The sequence below is a fragment of the Pseudopodoces humilis genome, chromosome 27 (assembly GCF_049639895.1).
Source record: "Pseudopodoces humilis isolate 2021_Gansu_Grassland_sample_001 chromosome 27, ASM4963989v1, whole genome shotgun sequence".
NCBI classification, from domain to species: Eukaryota; Metazoa; Chordata; class Aves; order Passeriformes; family Paridae; genus Pseudopodoces; species Pseudopodoces humilis.
This window is the reverse complement of record NC_142226.1, coordinates 5,279,815-5,294,586: the sequence shown is the minus strand read 5'-3', so window position 1 is coordinate 5,294,586 and position 14,772 is coordinate 5,279,815. Positions and strand designations below refer to the sequence as shown.

Below are 14,772 nucleotides of genomic sequence, written 5' to 3'. Positions count from 1 at the left end.
GAATAAATGAAGCAATTGGAATTTTATGCACAGGATCTTTCCAGGGGAAGCAGTTCTGTGACAAGGCAGAATGAGGAGCTGCAATCACAGGTTCTCAGCTAATATAAAACCCAGGTACTCCCATAACTCCAGAACACAAAGAAACACCGCATGTTTCAGCTGCTGCTCAAGGAGAACATTTTAAAGGAATTTGGTGTGTTTATTTATACAAAGTGCAAGCTCAGAAAGGGCTGAGTTGGTGCTTCTGTGCAAGCTTGCTGCTAAAAACAGCCCTTCCCAGCAGGTCAGTGATTAGAGAAACAGCTTCTGGTGGGGGGTACTGAATCATGGTGTGGAGGGAATAAAGCAAACTCCAGCTTCGTTTGCCAAGGCCGGCTGTCACCCTGGAGTGGAGCAGAATCACTTCTGATATTGATCAATGGCTTCATTAAAGCTTTGAAGCCTCTGTTTGGCTCCTTCCTCCCCCCCAGTGGTCCCTGCAAGGATCCCAAATCCCTCCTGTGGGTCCCTGCCACCCCCCAGCTCCGAGGCACAGAGTTCCCATCCCATCTGCCCATGAGAACACTCAGCAGTGTTCATCACCATTAAAAATCTCAATATCCACCCTGTCCAGCATGGAACACAGTTCAGATCCCAAGTGTGAATGGCACTGCTTTGTTTTATTTGAAGTGTCTTTACACAATGGAAAGTGCTGGAATGTTGTTTCACATTTTACACGTTTATACATCAACAACATCACACTCGATTCTCCTTATAAAACTGTTTCTGAAGGTTTTCCACTTACTCCTACTTACAGCAACTTCTACACTGGGGTAGAAATGAAATAATTTAAAAAATAGAAACACCACAGAGAATCCAACCCAGATTTCCGGAATTTCAAAAATCCACAAGCCTGTTGGATAACACAGGTTTTTGCTGGGTTTTTAACCTTAATTTTAATTCCATGGAACAGTGAGACAGTGAAGCTGGACTTGGAGTGATTTCAATACCTGAAGAGAAACATAAATATCACACCTGTGATGGACAAACCCCATTTCCCTACCTTTTTACTCTGTCCTATTCCTGCCTCTGGAGCAAGGACTTGCCTGCAGGATCCCACTTTGAAGCTGGTGGCAGGAGGGATCCTGAGCAGGCACAACAGAGTTGAAAACCTCCACATCCATGAGAATCCCTGCCCATTCCTTTTCCCCCTGCTGTCAGTCAAGTGAAAACACTTCTGGAAGTTCAAGAAGCACGTCAGGTACAACTGAAACACACTGAAATGAACCTGAAAAATCTGAATTTCAGAATGATTTCTACACAGGAACATCAGTAGCCTGGTTTGTTCACAAATCATTTTATCTTTTTAAATAGAAAAAAAGAAGAATCTGTCTAGACTAAAAAAGTTTGGCTATAAAATAGCATAAAAGCACAGGAGCAGGTGTTGTTATACCAAGGCATATTTTCCTCCTACTAAAACACTTAACACAAGATCACAAAATCAAAGATCTGTATTCTAAAAGATGCATCCTGGTCTCAGAAGCAGCAGATGCTCTGTCAGACACACAGGAAGCCACACAGAAAAAGTCTTCATGAAAAACAGCAAACAAGGGCTGAAACTGCATAAAAACTGGCTAAGCCAGGCAACTGATTGTCTTTGAAAATACAAAACAGACTGGAGAAGTTAACAATTAACCCTTGGATATTTTAGCTCCTGCCAGGACCTAACAGTCACTGGATTTATTCAAATGTGGAGGCCGTCCTAAGGACTGGAGAGGAACAAAAAGCCCCAGATTGTCAGAGAGGATCAGACACAACACACTCAACAGCTGGATCCATATTTCACTCTACCACTGTAATTAACTCCTAATTAGGTGTCAGTGCACCACCACAGACAGCAGAGCAGGAGTGTTGGTGATAGACTCAGGTTCTTCCTCTGGTGTTCTCCTCCCTGTAGTCACCAACCCCCCCTGAATTCAGCTCCTCTGTGTATTTGTGCCTCATGTCAAACTACAAACACACACCTGGTATTTCTGAGAAAAGCAAAGGTTAACACCTCAGCTGGCAAGGAATCTGAGCAAAGAGAGTGCATTTCACTTGTGTTTAACACTAGATTAGCTGGAAGCTGTTGGACAGATCAGCTTTTAACTGCTGTACAAGGAACTTGCTGGAACCCACTCGTGACAGGAGGAGATAATTTCAGCACTTGGAACATCACACTGTACAACAGAGAGCAAAGGGCGACATCTTAAAAACCAAAACACAGCCAGACTCCCTAATTGTCACTATTTCAAGTCAGGTGGATTTGCTACACTCGAGGGGGACTAGTCCCTAAAATTAAAGTGCTTTTCAGAGCATTGGCATCCAAAATCTTGAACATGAGCGACAACTACAAGTCAGATCTGTTGTGACCTATAGCAGCAGCACAGACAGCAACACAGCGCCGGGTGCCTGGTGTCGGTACCACGTGGAGCAGCTCAGCTCTAGCAGGGCATTGTCCCCCCCACCTCCAGGGCACACTCGAAGGCTTTGGAGTCACTCAGGATGGTGGGGGGCGGGTCTGGGCGCCGCGTCTGCAGGATCTTCTGTTTGGGGTTCTTGATCTCCTCCTCCTCCTCCGTCTCACTCTCACACACGTGCACAACCACGCTGGGGGTGGAGTCTGTCCCTGCGTGCAGCTCGTACTTCTCCCCTGAGAGCAGCCAGCAAGAGGCAGGTTAAAAACACCCCCCAGGAAAAGCATTTAGTTCAAAAACCCCTTAATAACTTCAACAACATAACCAAATAATCATTAATTCCCATCTTTAATGTGCTCAACATCCACTCTTCACCAAGCCTCTGAAATGCCTTAAAACAGTCCCTGTAAGCACATTTTGAATACATTCAATCTTTTAATTGACATTTAGAGGAAGGGAGGGATGAAAAAAAACTCCCAGCAAGACATCAGAACACAAGCAGCAAGCACATTTCTAAGCGACATCATTTGTGCTCTATATTTCTGTGACATCTGTAAATTAGAAGCTGCAAAAGCATTTGAGCACATCAAGCCTCCCCATTTCCTGCTTTTCACAGAAAGCAAACACTACATTTCCCAGGAAGACTTAGAAAGAAGTTGATGATTAAAACCAAAAAGTCCCTATTGGCTTCCAGACATCCTTAATAGCTGGAGCTGCTCATCTGAGAGACTGAGATTGTTCCTTAATCCCGAGGCTCTGACAAAATTCAATATATGGGTGTGATGGAGCCACTCCCTCACAGTCCAGTCCTGTGCTACACTTCCAATCAAATAATTAAGTGATGGATCATTTCCCACAAGAAAGAAACATCACATAAGAGAGACTCAGTTTCTTCTCACAAAAAAGGACGAGTAGATAAACTCCCTCAATAATCACTTTTGAAGGGAAGTACCAAACAAAAGCAGGTAAATTCCCTACCTGGCCCCAGCTTGGAGACAGCACACAGCAGGTCATAATTGATCAGAGGAGTTGCATCTTCACTCTGTTTCCATCCCACTGGGGGAGAGGCAGGGGGGGAAATCAGGAACTGTTTCACAGGTTGTGGAGGAAGGAGGTAGGACTTGTCCCCGATTTCACTGGACACCTGCACCTGCAGGCAAAGCCAGGAGACAGAAAGCACAAATATTAATTCCTTTTTTATTTGGTGTATTTCCCCACTAATGCAAATCCATGTGCTGCACTTAATTCAGCCTAACTTTAAAATCAAAACTAGTTCAGCTCTTGTCCAGCACCTCAGGGAATTGCTGTAGCTCAGAACTTGAGCAGGGGCTGCTGTGGGAGACCTGTGCCACTGCAACAGGGACAAAGCACCTCTTAGAAAGAGACTTTGGGACTCACTAATTTAGTTCCAGGCCCTCTGTGTGTCTGGGGGAAGGTGATTTGGTCACTGTACAGAGTCTGTCCCAACCAACCTCAGCTCAAGAAGAACAAAAAAAACTGTGCCCTAAAATTTTGACACAGCTCAGTGTAGAAGAGTGAGGTGATTTCAGGTATTTACCCCAAATGAAGCTCATGGGCAAAGGAGGAATAAAGAAACAGAGACAGAGGTACAAGATCTCTGTGTCCCACTGTACCTGTGCGAAGTAAAGCTTCAGCTTCTTCCCGCTGAACTCGGTCTCGTGCAGCTCTATCCGAGCTCGTGCTGCTGCCTCAGGGTTGCTGAAGTTTATCCTCACCCTCCTGAAGCTTTTGAACAGCTGGAACGTCACCTGCTCATCATAGACTCTGAAAAGTGCTTCAAACCTTTCCTGGAGAGAAGCACAAACATTCCCCAGATGCAAAATGAACATTCTCACTCCGTGAAAAAACATTTTCCTTTATTTTCCTCTCCCAAATCTCATCCGTTTCCCAAATCACCTCAACCTGCACATTCCACGCCTCCCTCCCTGCCTGTAAATCCACACTCAGGGCAGCACAGCTTTGTCTCACCGGTTACTCTGAATTCCAAGAGCAAACCGAGGTGAAGGAGCCCAGAAACTCTGAATACACAAAGTGCCACCTAGTGAGAGCTGCTCAGAGGTGCAGGTCTCCAGAAATACTGGTACTTGCACGTGATTTTCATCAAGGGTCTACAGAAATACTCTGCAAATCAGGTAATTTTTGCATTAGATAAACCAAAGTATTGATTATATAAGGAAAATGTCAAAATTATAAGCATGAGTAAGAGAATACAAGATTTTTGTCTCTTCCACAGTAAGCACAAAACCAAAAAAACTGAAAAAATATCCATGGTTTATTGAACATGAAATCTTATCCTCAAGGTCTTTAAAGATTGGTGATTGCGTTGGCATGAAAATCAATTTCATGGTTCTGAAACCAAATTAATAATTTTTAATTATGAAATTCAATTAATTTACCAGCTCTCTGATCCGCCTCATTTACAGATTTTTTTCCCACACGTAAATGCTGCAGGAAATCTCCTGGTGTACATTTTCATCCACTGTAAAAAGTCAGATTTAAATCCCTGGATGAGAAGTCTTCAAGAAATCTCTTTGCAGTTTTATTTACTAAGTTCTGATAATATTCTCTTATTCAGTGATCTACATAAGCCAATTGGCAGAAAAGGAATCCTCAATGAAAATCTCTTTCCAGGGACCACAGTTAATTTGTCTGACTCCAACAGACTCGGATCTCTCCCAAAAATCCCGATAATGGTTATTAAAACAATGTCAGGTTCAGTTAAACAGCACTGAAGAAACTCTTCAGATGATGCCCATGTTTGCTTTAACACAAATAATGGTTTTCTGCACCATTTTCTCCAACCCACAAAACATCAGTCTTTATTAAATCACAAAACCTCTTCCTGCTGCACAAAGGCCAAATTTTGTACCTGACAAACACAGAATTGCAACTGAGTGGCTCAACCCTGCAGCACAGAAGAGTGAGGATGTTCCAGTCCTGCCATTCCCCCCACAAAGGGAATATCTGAGAATGAAACAAGATGTTCTTTTACCCTGTCTGCATTTCTCACCTTCTGCTCTTTGAACTAAACTGGATAAAACACTTTCAGGTGCAATGTGAAAGGCCAAATTCTTTAATGAGTTCAAACCAAAAGGCTGCCACATCTCCCTGGACACAGCTGGGATGCAAGGACAATGAGGGAATTCTTTCATGTAATGGAACTCATTATTCCTGATGCTCTTGGAAGCAAATGGAATTAAGATTTGACTGAATAAAATGCTAACAGGCCAGATAAAATTTACTTTATGACAAAGTCTTCATAAGCCACTTTCAAGGTGTTCAACACAAATCCTGCAAATTTCATTGTTTTATCACTCTTTTAACAGAATCCTTGCCTTGAAATAAAATATTGACGTTGGCAGATTTTATTTTTAATTTTTAGCAATTTAATAGTAATTTTTTTTAAACTTCAGATTTTATTTAAATCTGCCTTTGGATGTTGTATCATGATGTTCGGCTAAAGGGAAAAAAAATAATAATCAGAAGAGCTTTTCACTGGAGCAGCATTATTCTTTATTAACAATTTCCAAGGCCAGAGAAGTGTGGTATTATCTGCCTTGGGTAACTGCTCTGAGCTTCCCAGGAAAATACTCTGGGTTGGGTTTTTCCCTCAATTATAATATGCATTAATACAGTGAAAATCTGGACAAAAACGTTCAATAGAACACTGAGAACACCTCAGGCTCCTTCCCCCTTACCTTCTCCTCCTGTACCTCAAACACGGCCTCGTGAACACTGCAAGCGAAGAGTGAGGTAGGCAAGTCACTTAAATCCATCATCTCTTCCAAATCCTCTTCATTTTCACCAAAAATCATCTGTTCCTCCTCCTCCTGGTCGCTGCTGTACAGGTCTGACTGGCTGTCACTCCAGGGCTTCATGGAATCCCTGAGCATCCTTCCCCCCCAGCAGCTCCTGCTCAGGTGCCAGCTTCCAACAGGGCCCTGCCAGCCAAAAATCCAAAACCAAATGTCAGGATACCACATCTTCCTGCTCCCACTGTTAAAATTCACAAAGAACAACAGGAACCAACGTGAAATTTGTTCTGTCCCCCACGAATCAGCAGCACCACGTCCTCCTGCTGAGGATGGAGGGAGGACTCTGCTGTTCCATCAAAAGGAAGATAAAGTCACCCCATCAAGAAACTGCAATTTCTCCTCCCTTTATTCTGACAGGAATCCAAAATGACAGCACTGTTCTAGAAGCTCTTCTGCATGGCACACTTTACACTGAGCAACAATTTCTTGTTTAATCATTAAAACCATTTCCTGGGTAATCAGAACAGTCCTCTGGTATCTGAAAAAATAACTTTATTTCATCAATGAGAGCACGTGGACAAAGTTAAATCATCTCTCCAAACCAGCCAAAATCTGAAACCTCCTGATGTAAATAAATGTCCTTCTTTTACACCTTTCCCATAGGTAAGAGTACCTACAGACAGGAGTAGATACATCAAGGAAGACAAAAAAATGCAAAGAAGCAAGAGACTAAATAGAAATAGAAAAGATTTTACTGGAGTGGACCTTCTGTTGCAAAACTCCTGAGGTTATCACGCTGCTGTGTGTTGAGAGAAAAACCAGTAACTGCACCAGATCTGGGTTTGGAAAGAGTGATAATTTGTGACACAACACTAAAAAAAAGGCAAGTAAATATATGATGTGTCATTGGCAATGATCTCATTTGAATATTTGCCTAATGAGGGGGCATTAACTGGGTTAATGACAGTGACTGCCCAAGTCACGCCATCCCAAACCCATGCACACACCTGGGGATCTCAACTCTGCTGCCCAGCACGGCAGGAAAGATGGAAATCTGGGAAAACTGGCAGGTGGTGGAAATCAGTTCTTGCTGATTCATACAAGGAGGGAAAAAAAAGGAACAAAAATGCACCAAAATGGTGAAAACAAAAGGCACCATCTGGCTCTGAGGAGATCTGGGCTCATCCAAACAGCAGCAGGACAGACACCCACGTCCAGCCAAGCTCTGGTGGACTGAGAGCAACATTCCGGCCTTGGCCTGGTGCTGATCCCACATTCCTGAGGGATCAAAGCACCCAACCACAAACACTGCTCCCAACACCTGCTTCTCCAACAGCCCAAAGAACGGGGAGACCTCCAACAAGGACAGAGCAACACTGGCAGAAGAAAAGGAGAGTTTGGAAAGTAAACTCAAATGCTTGAATGAATGGTGAATCAAACACAGAGTGAGGAACACACAGAGCAACTCAAAATTGGTCAAGTGAGGCTGTCTGAGCCTCACTGCAAAACAAAGTCAGGGCAGCAGTGACATTAAACCAAATCCAGGTGTGACAGCTCAGCACAGAGTGCTTCTGCAGAGAGCACTGGGCTATAGGAACTACTGCAATTATATTGTATTTCTTTTTAAAATTAAGATTTCATCATAGTTCTCTTCTTTTTAATCATATACCTACATGGTTAATTCTATTTTTTTTTCTCAGATAACTAATTTTTCATTACTTCAGCCAAATCAATTCAAAACACCTGAATACAGAGCAAGGCAAAAATCTCCAACAGCCCCCTGACATCAGGATGAGACAGGTGAGACTCATGTATGAATGAATATTAATTAAGAAGTAGTGTGAGAAACAGCCCTGTCAGAAGTGTTATTTGAACAGATTGGGTAGAGCTATTTACTGTGCAATTATTAGAAAGCATCAAAATCAGAAAAAGGACATGATGAACCTGACAGGTACAGGAATGTGATTATTTGTGCAACAGCCAAACTGCTCTGCTTCAGCAAAAAGGGAATTTCTTCATTTACCTTCTTGGAAAGGTGAGAGATTCCTATTTATAAATTGTCTGATATGAATGGAGAATGGAATGCAAATCTTAGTTACTTATTACAATCAGCTTATTCTTATCATAGTAATAACAGCAATAAAATTATAAGCAATTTCATTGCAATACTTATTAGCAAACTATTGGATCACTTGCTCCATCACAGATTTCAGATTAAACAGCACAATTTAAAGAAGCCCAAGAACTAAAGGCACTGGGATCAGACCTTTCACTAAGTCCTTTCTTCTGAGCATTAATACCTGCTTATCGTTTAAATACCAGCTAACAGGGAAATGCTTCTAAACAAACTCCCCAACTTCACAGAAAGCTGAAAATCATCTGAAATGAAAGCAAAGCAGCTTCTGCCGTGGGGAGCTGTAGCTCTTCACGGCACAGGCAGCACCGGGGAGTTTTCCTTGGCATCCCCTGGACCAGCAGCTCATTCACAGTCACATCCCATCGCTCAAGGAATGTAAGGATTGGAAACGCCGTGGCAATTTCCACAGGAACACTTCGATCTGCTCTGATAGGGAACGCACAGGAAAAAATTCTTCCTGGGAGGATGGGGAGGCGCTGGCACAGGTGCCCAGAGCAGCTGTGGCTGTGCCTGGATCCCTGGCAGTGCCCAAGGCCAGGCTGGACCGGGCTGGGAGCGCCTGGGACAGTAGAAGTGTCCCTGCCATGGATGAGCTTTAAGCCTTCCCACCCAAACCATTCCACGATTCCAAACGCTGCGGCCGATCCCGCAGACCCCCACGGAGCTGCCCTGGCGGGACAAACCCGGGGCGGGGCCGGATCCTTGGCTGCGAATATTCTTTAATTCAAAACCCCAAACCCTCGACCTCCGCCCTGAAAGAGGATGAAAACAACTTCCCCGCCCGTACCCACGGCCCTGCCCCGGCGGAGGGGCCGCGTCTCAGCTCACCTGCGGACGGCTGTGCCTGAGGGGCGGCGGGAGCGCGCGGCGTCCGTGTGGGGCGGCGGGAGCGCGCGGTGTCCGTGTGGGGCGGCGGGAGCGCGCAGCGCCCGCGGCTCCCGGGGCGGGGCAGCGGCGGGAACGCGCCTGCGCGCGCGTCCCCCCCCCGCGGCTCCTCCGGGAGCTGAGGGGGAGTGTGAGGGGGGTCGGTGACCCGGATGGAGAGAGGGAAAGGAGGGGATGAGAGAGGGAGGGAGGAATGAGGGAAAGGAGGGGATGAGAGAGGGAGGGAGGAATGAGGGAAAGGAGGGGATGAGAGGGAGTCGGGGGCTCTGCGCATGCCCCGGCTCCGCTGAGGGGTCGCGGCGGGCGCGCCCCGCGGGTCGGGTCCCCTGAGGGGCCGCGCGGTCCCGGCCCCGCCGCCGCCTTCCCCGGGGCGTTTCAGGCGCCCCAAAAGCGCTCTGGGGACATTTGGGGAGCTGTTTGTATGGCACTGATCCAGCCCTGGAGAGGCGGTGGGAGCCCACGGTCTCTGGGAATAACTGAGTTCAGAGCGATGAGAATTCATTTTAAAATGCTGCAAATCGCCCTCGGAGCAGCTTCCGGACGAGGTGTTAGTGGCTGCTGTGGAGGAAGGAGCTGCCCAGAGCAGCTGTGGCTGCTCCTGGGTCCCTGGCAGTGTCCCAGGCCAGCCTTGCCAGTGGGGTATGTCCCTGCCCACGGCTGGGGTGGCACTGGATGGGCTTTAAGGTCCCTTCCCAGCCAAACCAGTCTGGGATTCCGTGATTGCTGCGCTGGCATTAATCAGGATGGCTCTGCCATCAGCCTCGGCCACCTGCCAGCTGGGAACAGTGACAGTTCGTGTCCTCCTCGGAGTAAATCACAGCTTAATCCAGCCATGAGATGGTTTCAGCCAGCCATCATCTGAGCTGGGTGATACATCCGTGCCTGTGCACATTTACTTCTAAAGAAAACACAAACCAACATCCTTTCTTTGGTTTTTCACAAAAAAACCCACGCAAAACTATTGAATTTCACTGACACGAACATTGAGTTCAACAGCTTCGTCCTCACTTGGAAAGACAGAAGACAGCGTGGGTTTGTGATAGAAGTAGTGAAAATTCTGTGGCTGAAATATTTTCTTTTAAATTTCAGAAACAGACAGAGAGATGCTGAGCTTCTCTACCAGGTGATTTGTCTACCTTTCCCTAATAAGAAAAAAAGCCCAGCAGATCTCTAGGAAGGTAAGATCAGTCTCCCCTGTCCAGGTAAAGGGATTCTGCTATTTAGATGCAGTGCAAATTCAGGTGGTAACAGGTTACCCTCCATCCTCAGCCCTCCCTTGCTGCAATCTCCTGCTTTATTGATCCAATACCACATTTTCCTCCCTGGCCAGCAATAGATTCTGCTTTAATACCACTAACTCCAACATTTGTGTCTATTTCAGTGCCATTTTAAACACTCTGTCTCTGGCAATAACACCTCGTTTGTAGCATTCCTGTAACACTCCTGACATCAGTGGCACATCTTTGTATCAGCACTTAAAACACTTGTAATATAACCCACTAACCCTTGAATGGTGGATGTTAAAGTACTACCACATTGATCAGAAATTCTGGGAGCTGGGGAATCCAGGGATTCAGTGAAGTGCAGCTCCAGCACTGAAACTGCCCTTTGACTTCATTGTCTTTTCTCCCTTTGTGGTTTGGGATCCCAAGAGATACATTTAAAGTATCCTGAGGGTCCTCTGCTTCTCCCCGTGGACTGTAAATCCATCTGAAGGGTGTTAATTAGGCTGGCAAGCAGTCGATTAAGCTCAATTGCTGCTTTTCTGTATCTATTAGTGCAGTCCTGCATCCCAGACACGGTGCACTGTGGCTGAGGGATGACACCTCCCACACCAGAGCATTCCCAGCTATTAGCAGAGGGCTCAGATGTCTCAGAGAAGCTCAATTTCAGTAAGAAACCAGCACTAGACAGGCCACCAAAAATAAAATGATTTTCAGTTTGTGTGCCCCCCCCCTTCTCTGGATTGCAATTTCAAGCTCTTCAAAATATTTAATGCTGTATATTTTTTTCAAAGCCCAGTAAAATGAAGTTTTAAAAGTAAATTGCACAATTCCTACAACTGACCCCAAATGTCTGGAGACTCCTGTGAAACTGAGAGCATTTTAGTAATACTCTAACAATCTGTATTTCACTTACAGGCATCCTGTTAAAAACAGACAGAACTCTTTCAATACACACTTTAGTCAACTAAATCTGTCTTAACTTCTCCCAAGACAGTTTTTGGTCAATTAGAGCTCTACCAGAAACATGGAGCAAGCCAGAATTCCATACGTTTTACCACGATCTTTTATTCAAAGTTTCATTTTACCACAATCTTTTATTCAAAGTTTGGTTTCATTTGTCTCACCTGAAAGACAAACAGAATTAAACAGACATGCAACATTGCCTGTGAAAAATGAACCAGTTGTTTATAGTGCAAGAGTGTAAAGCTTGATTTATTTACACATTTTAAGGTGAACAGGAGAACGTTGTAGGCAGATCATTTTATACATTCAGCTGTGCTCCAGAGAGTTAGGTTACACAGAAAATACACACTGAGGATGTTTTAAGTGCTCTGGTGCATCGAGAAGCCACACAGGGTGGAGGCAAGAGATGTCAGTTCACACTGGGTAAAGAGCCCAAGGGATGAATCCAAGGAGCTAGAACATCTCCTGGTGCTGAGAAACCCTTCCCATTTGGAATCTGGGGGTGCAAGGCCATGTGCAGGGTCCTGCATGAGCCCTGCAATGTTGACATTCACTGATCAGAGTGTGCTGTACGACACTTAAATCATTTTTCATCCTGGAATGTGGCAAAGGACTCCTCTAAACCTTCCTGTGCTGCTCAGCTGTAAATATTTGCTGCAATTCCAAGCATGGCCATTGTCACCTCAGACTAACAAATATTCTGTGAAAAGCTCAGTGTGAGGGTGCAAAACCCTTCCTATTTCAGCTTCTCTGGACCAGAAGGGAGGTGAAGAGTTTAATTCACTCCTGAAAGTCAGAAAGAGCACAGAACTCCTACAGTCAAGTTTAAACAAGATCCTTGGTTTCTCTGGGCCCTGCTCGTGCCTTTTCTCATACTGAAGAACAGAAAATAACATTTTTAGAAGATTGGGAGAAAAAGCAAGAAAGAGGGAAGTGCATAAAACAAAAAAAAACAACAAACAAAACCAACCCCATTTTAAGATTCCAGTGTTGAACAGCAGCAGCAAACAGGAGTGAGGTGCAGTCCCAGTCCTACCCCTACATCAATCATGGAGCTGAGGCCCACGGCCCAAGGAACACCCCAGGCTCCACTGCTGTGGCACAATAATCAGAAATATTGTGATTTATGTGCTGTAGAAACAGACACCACCTCCAGTGAAGGCCTCTGGCAGGAAGTTTCCAGAAGCAAACAAAGAGATTTCCCTGTGGCTGCAGGTAAAGGGAACTGTCATTATTAAGTAGAATTATTTGAGCACACAGGGACTGTGTAAATAAAACATGGTTATGTAAAGATTTGGAGTATGATTGCCTTTAGAATCTTTGCAAAGAAAGGGCCAAACCCACACAATAACACAGAAGCTCAGCTCGTGGCTGGGGGCAGTTTCACTCAGAGAAGGGCTGACACCTGAGGGCTCTGTGCAGGCAGCAAGGTCAGGAATTGGGCTCAGGCTCAGGAGAACAGGGGAGTTTGCAGCAAAACCACCCCTGAACCAGGCCAGAGAGCAGCCTGCAAGGGAGGCACAGCCACCTCACCATCCCTGGCACATCTCAGGATGGCAGGGCCTGTGCTGAGGAGGAAAACCCAAAGCAGGCATTTATGGCTGCCAAGTCTGAGCTCCAGTCACCTGCTGGGTTTAAACCCTGCTGAGAACTGGGACCACTGCACTGTCACACACAGGACCATCCTGATCTGCATGTCAGCAGCCAAACGTTTAGACCCTTCTGATGAATTATTTTATACCACCTAACTAACCACACAGAATACTGCCATGGAACAAGAGTGTGGGCTTGTTTTCAGACTGTTCTGTGCCTGCAGAACCAATAGGTCAGAACAGGTTGATTAAATGGGATAAGGAAAGGCAGCATTCCCATTCAGCCTTCTGCACTGCTTCATTCTGCATTGTTAGTGAACAACAGCTGCCCATAAATTCACCAACAATAGATGACCACATCCAAAGGCAGTAAATCAGTGTCACTGCACCCCAGCAAGATGAATGCTCTGGCAGCAGGAGCCCATTAACATCCATATCTTGCTTAATCACAACTAAAGTATTGAGGGTGAAAGGAAAGCTGATATTTCTTGAGGTTCCCTAAGTTCCAGTGCAGGGGATGCCACTGATAAGATCTGAATTGTGCCCAGGTGGTGAAGAAACCTGGGTACAGCCCCAGGGCACCTCCCCTGTGCAGGGAGAAGGTTATTTTTCTAAGCTGCACAAAAATTCTAAAGCAATCCAAAATATGCCCAGATTGATTCAATCTGCAGAGCTGGCAAAGCAAACAAATGCAAAGGAACAGTTCTGTTGTCATTTACAACAACAAGAACCTGGAATAATCATGTACAGGTCAGGGGAGTTGTTGGGAATTTCTGGCAGCGGGAACAGAAACTGGCCATGAGTCAATTTAACAAATAAAAATAAAAATAAATAAATGCAGAAAGACACTGTTCCAAATCTCAGATAATCCCAAACTCCCTGGTATTTGAGGAATCACTTTAAAATACACAGAACACGAGCACTATTCCTTTCAAATAAAGTTCTAGGTCACGGAAATTCTACTGTGCAGACAGCCCAAGCTGTACTGAGTGGACTTAAAATTCAGTTTCCCAGAAAAAAAAAAAAACAACTTTAGAGCAGCCAGTGCTATCAAAGTGTCAGGATAATCAGTGAATGTTGTACTTTGTCCTCATCACTTGACAGTTCCCCACTCTCCCCCCCTGTGTCCATTCTCCCTCAGTATCAGCTCCTGGCCATCTCCTGGAAGCTGGAAAGATAAATATCAAAGTACACAAAGCTCTATTATCCTCACAGGCCTCAGTGAGTGCTGGGCTGTGCAGCTTCTCTCCTTAGGTCATCCACAATAGTAGACAAGTATTGTTTTTCCTTTTTTTAAAAGAAAAAAAAATAGGGAGAGGATCCCAGCTTACATCACCTGAACTGAGCTTTTGAACTAAGGAACTTCATCACCTTTAAGTAGTTGGGACCACTAAAGTTGGAAATCCTGCCTCAATCATTAAGAAAATAAATAAACATGAAAAAGAATTCAGATTTTGTCCAAAATTACATAAATTCCCCACCAGATACAGTCACATCATTCTCATTTCTCCTTGTCCTCATCCTTTACAGTGCTCCCTCTGCACCATTTAATCCAAATTGAAGCTACTGCTATGAAATCAGAACTGGCAAATAATCTTTGTTCTAAGCCGTATAATCCAGTGGTGCTCTAAAAACAACCCCCATCCTCAGTGCTTATGTTCAACAGCAGAAAAGAAGTGCCCAAAATTTGTGGTTTGAAGGGATAAAGTGTTCACTCTCACCAGTTCTGCTGCTCTAAAGACACAGCAAATTCCAGTG

At 44.9% G+C, this 14,772-nt stretch overlaps 1 protein-coding gene across 2 annotated transcripts; it reads right to left on the bottom strand.

Annotated features, from left to right (window-relative positions):
- Positions 1-638: 638 nt before the first annotated feature.
- RCAN3 (regulator of calcineurin 3) lies at positions 639-8,561 on the bottom strand. 2 transcript variants are annotated; one of them, XM_088067388.1, is made up of 5 exons: positions 8,478-8,561; positions 6,155-6,397; positions 4,070-4,243; positions 3,414-3,585; positions 639-2,671 (listed from the first exon to the last, which is right to left on the bottom strand). In XM_088067388.1, the coding sequence occupies exons 2-5, from the start codon at positions 6,347-6,349 to the stop codon at positions 2,463-2,465; spliced, it is 750 nt and encodes a 249-aa protein (XP_087923514.1). In that variant the 5' UTR covers positions 6,350-6,397; positions 8,478-8,561; the 3' UTR covers positions 639-2,462. The 2 variants fall into 2 exon arrangements, with proteins under 2 accessions (XP_087923514.1, XP_087923515.1); XM_088067389.1 differs by having other exon boundaries at positions 8,512-8,532.
- Between the last annotated feature and the right edge of the window lie 6,211 nt (positions 8,562-14,772).

Coding starts and splice junctions, on each gene's coding strand:
- RCAN3 (XM_088067388.1), bottom strand. CDS start 6,349: ATGCTCAGGGATTCCATGAAGCCCTGGAGTGACAGCCAGTCAGACCTG. Junction 3,586..4,069: donor TGAAGCTTTACTTCGCACAG/GTACAGTGGGAC, acceptor CTTTGCCTGCAG/GTGCAGGTGTCCAGTGAAAT. Junction 2,672..3,413: donor TGTCTCCAAGCTGGGGCCAG/GTAGGGAATTTA, acceptor GGCTGCTCTCAG/GGGAGAAGTACGAGCTGCAC.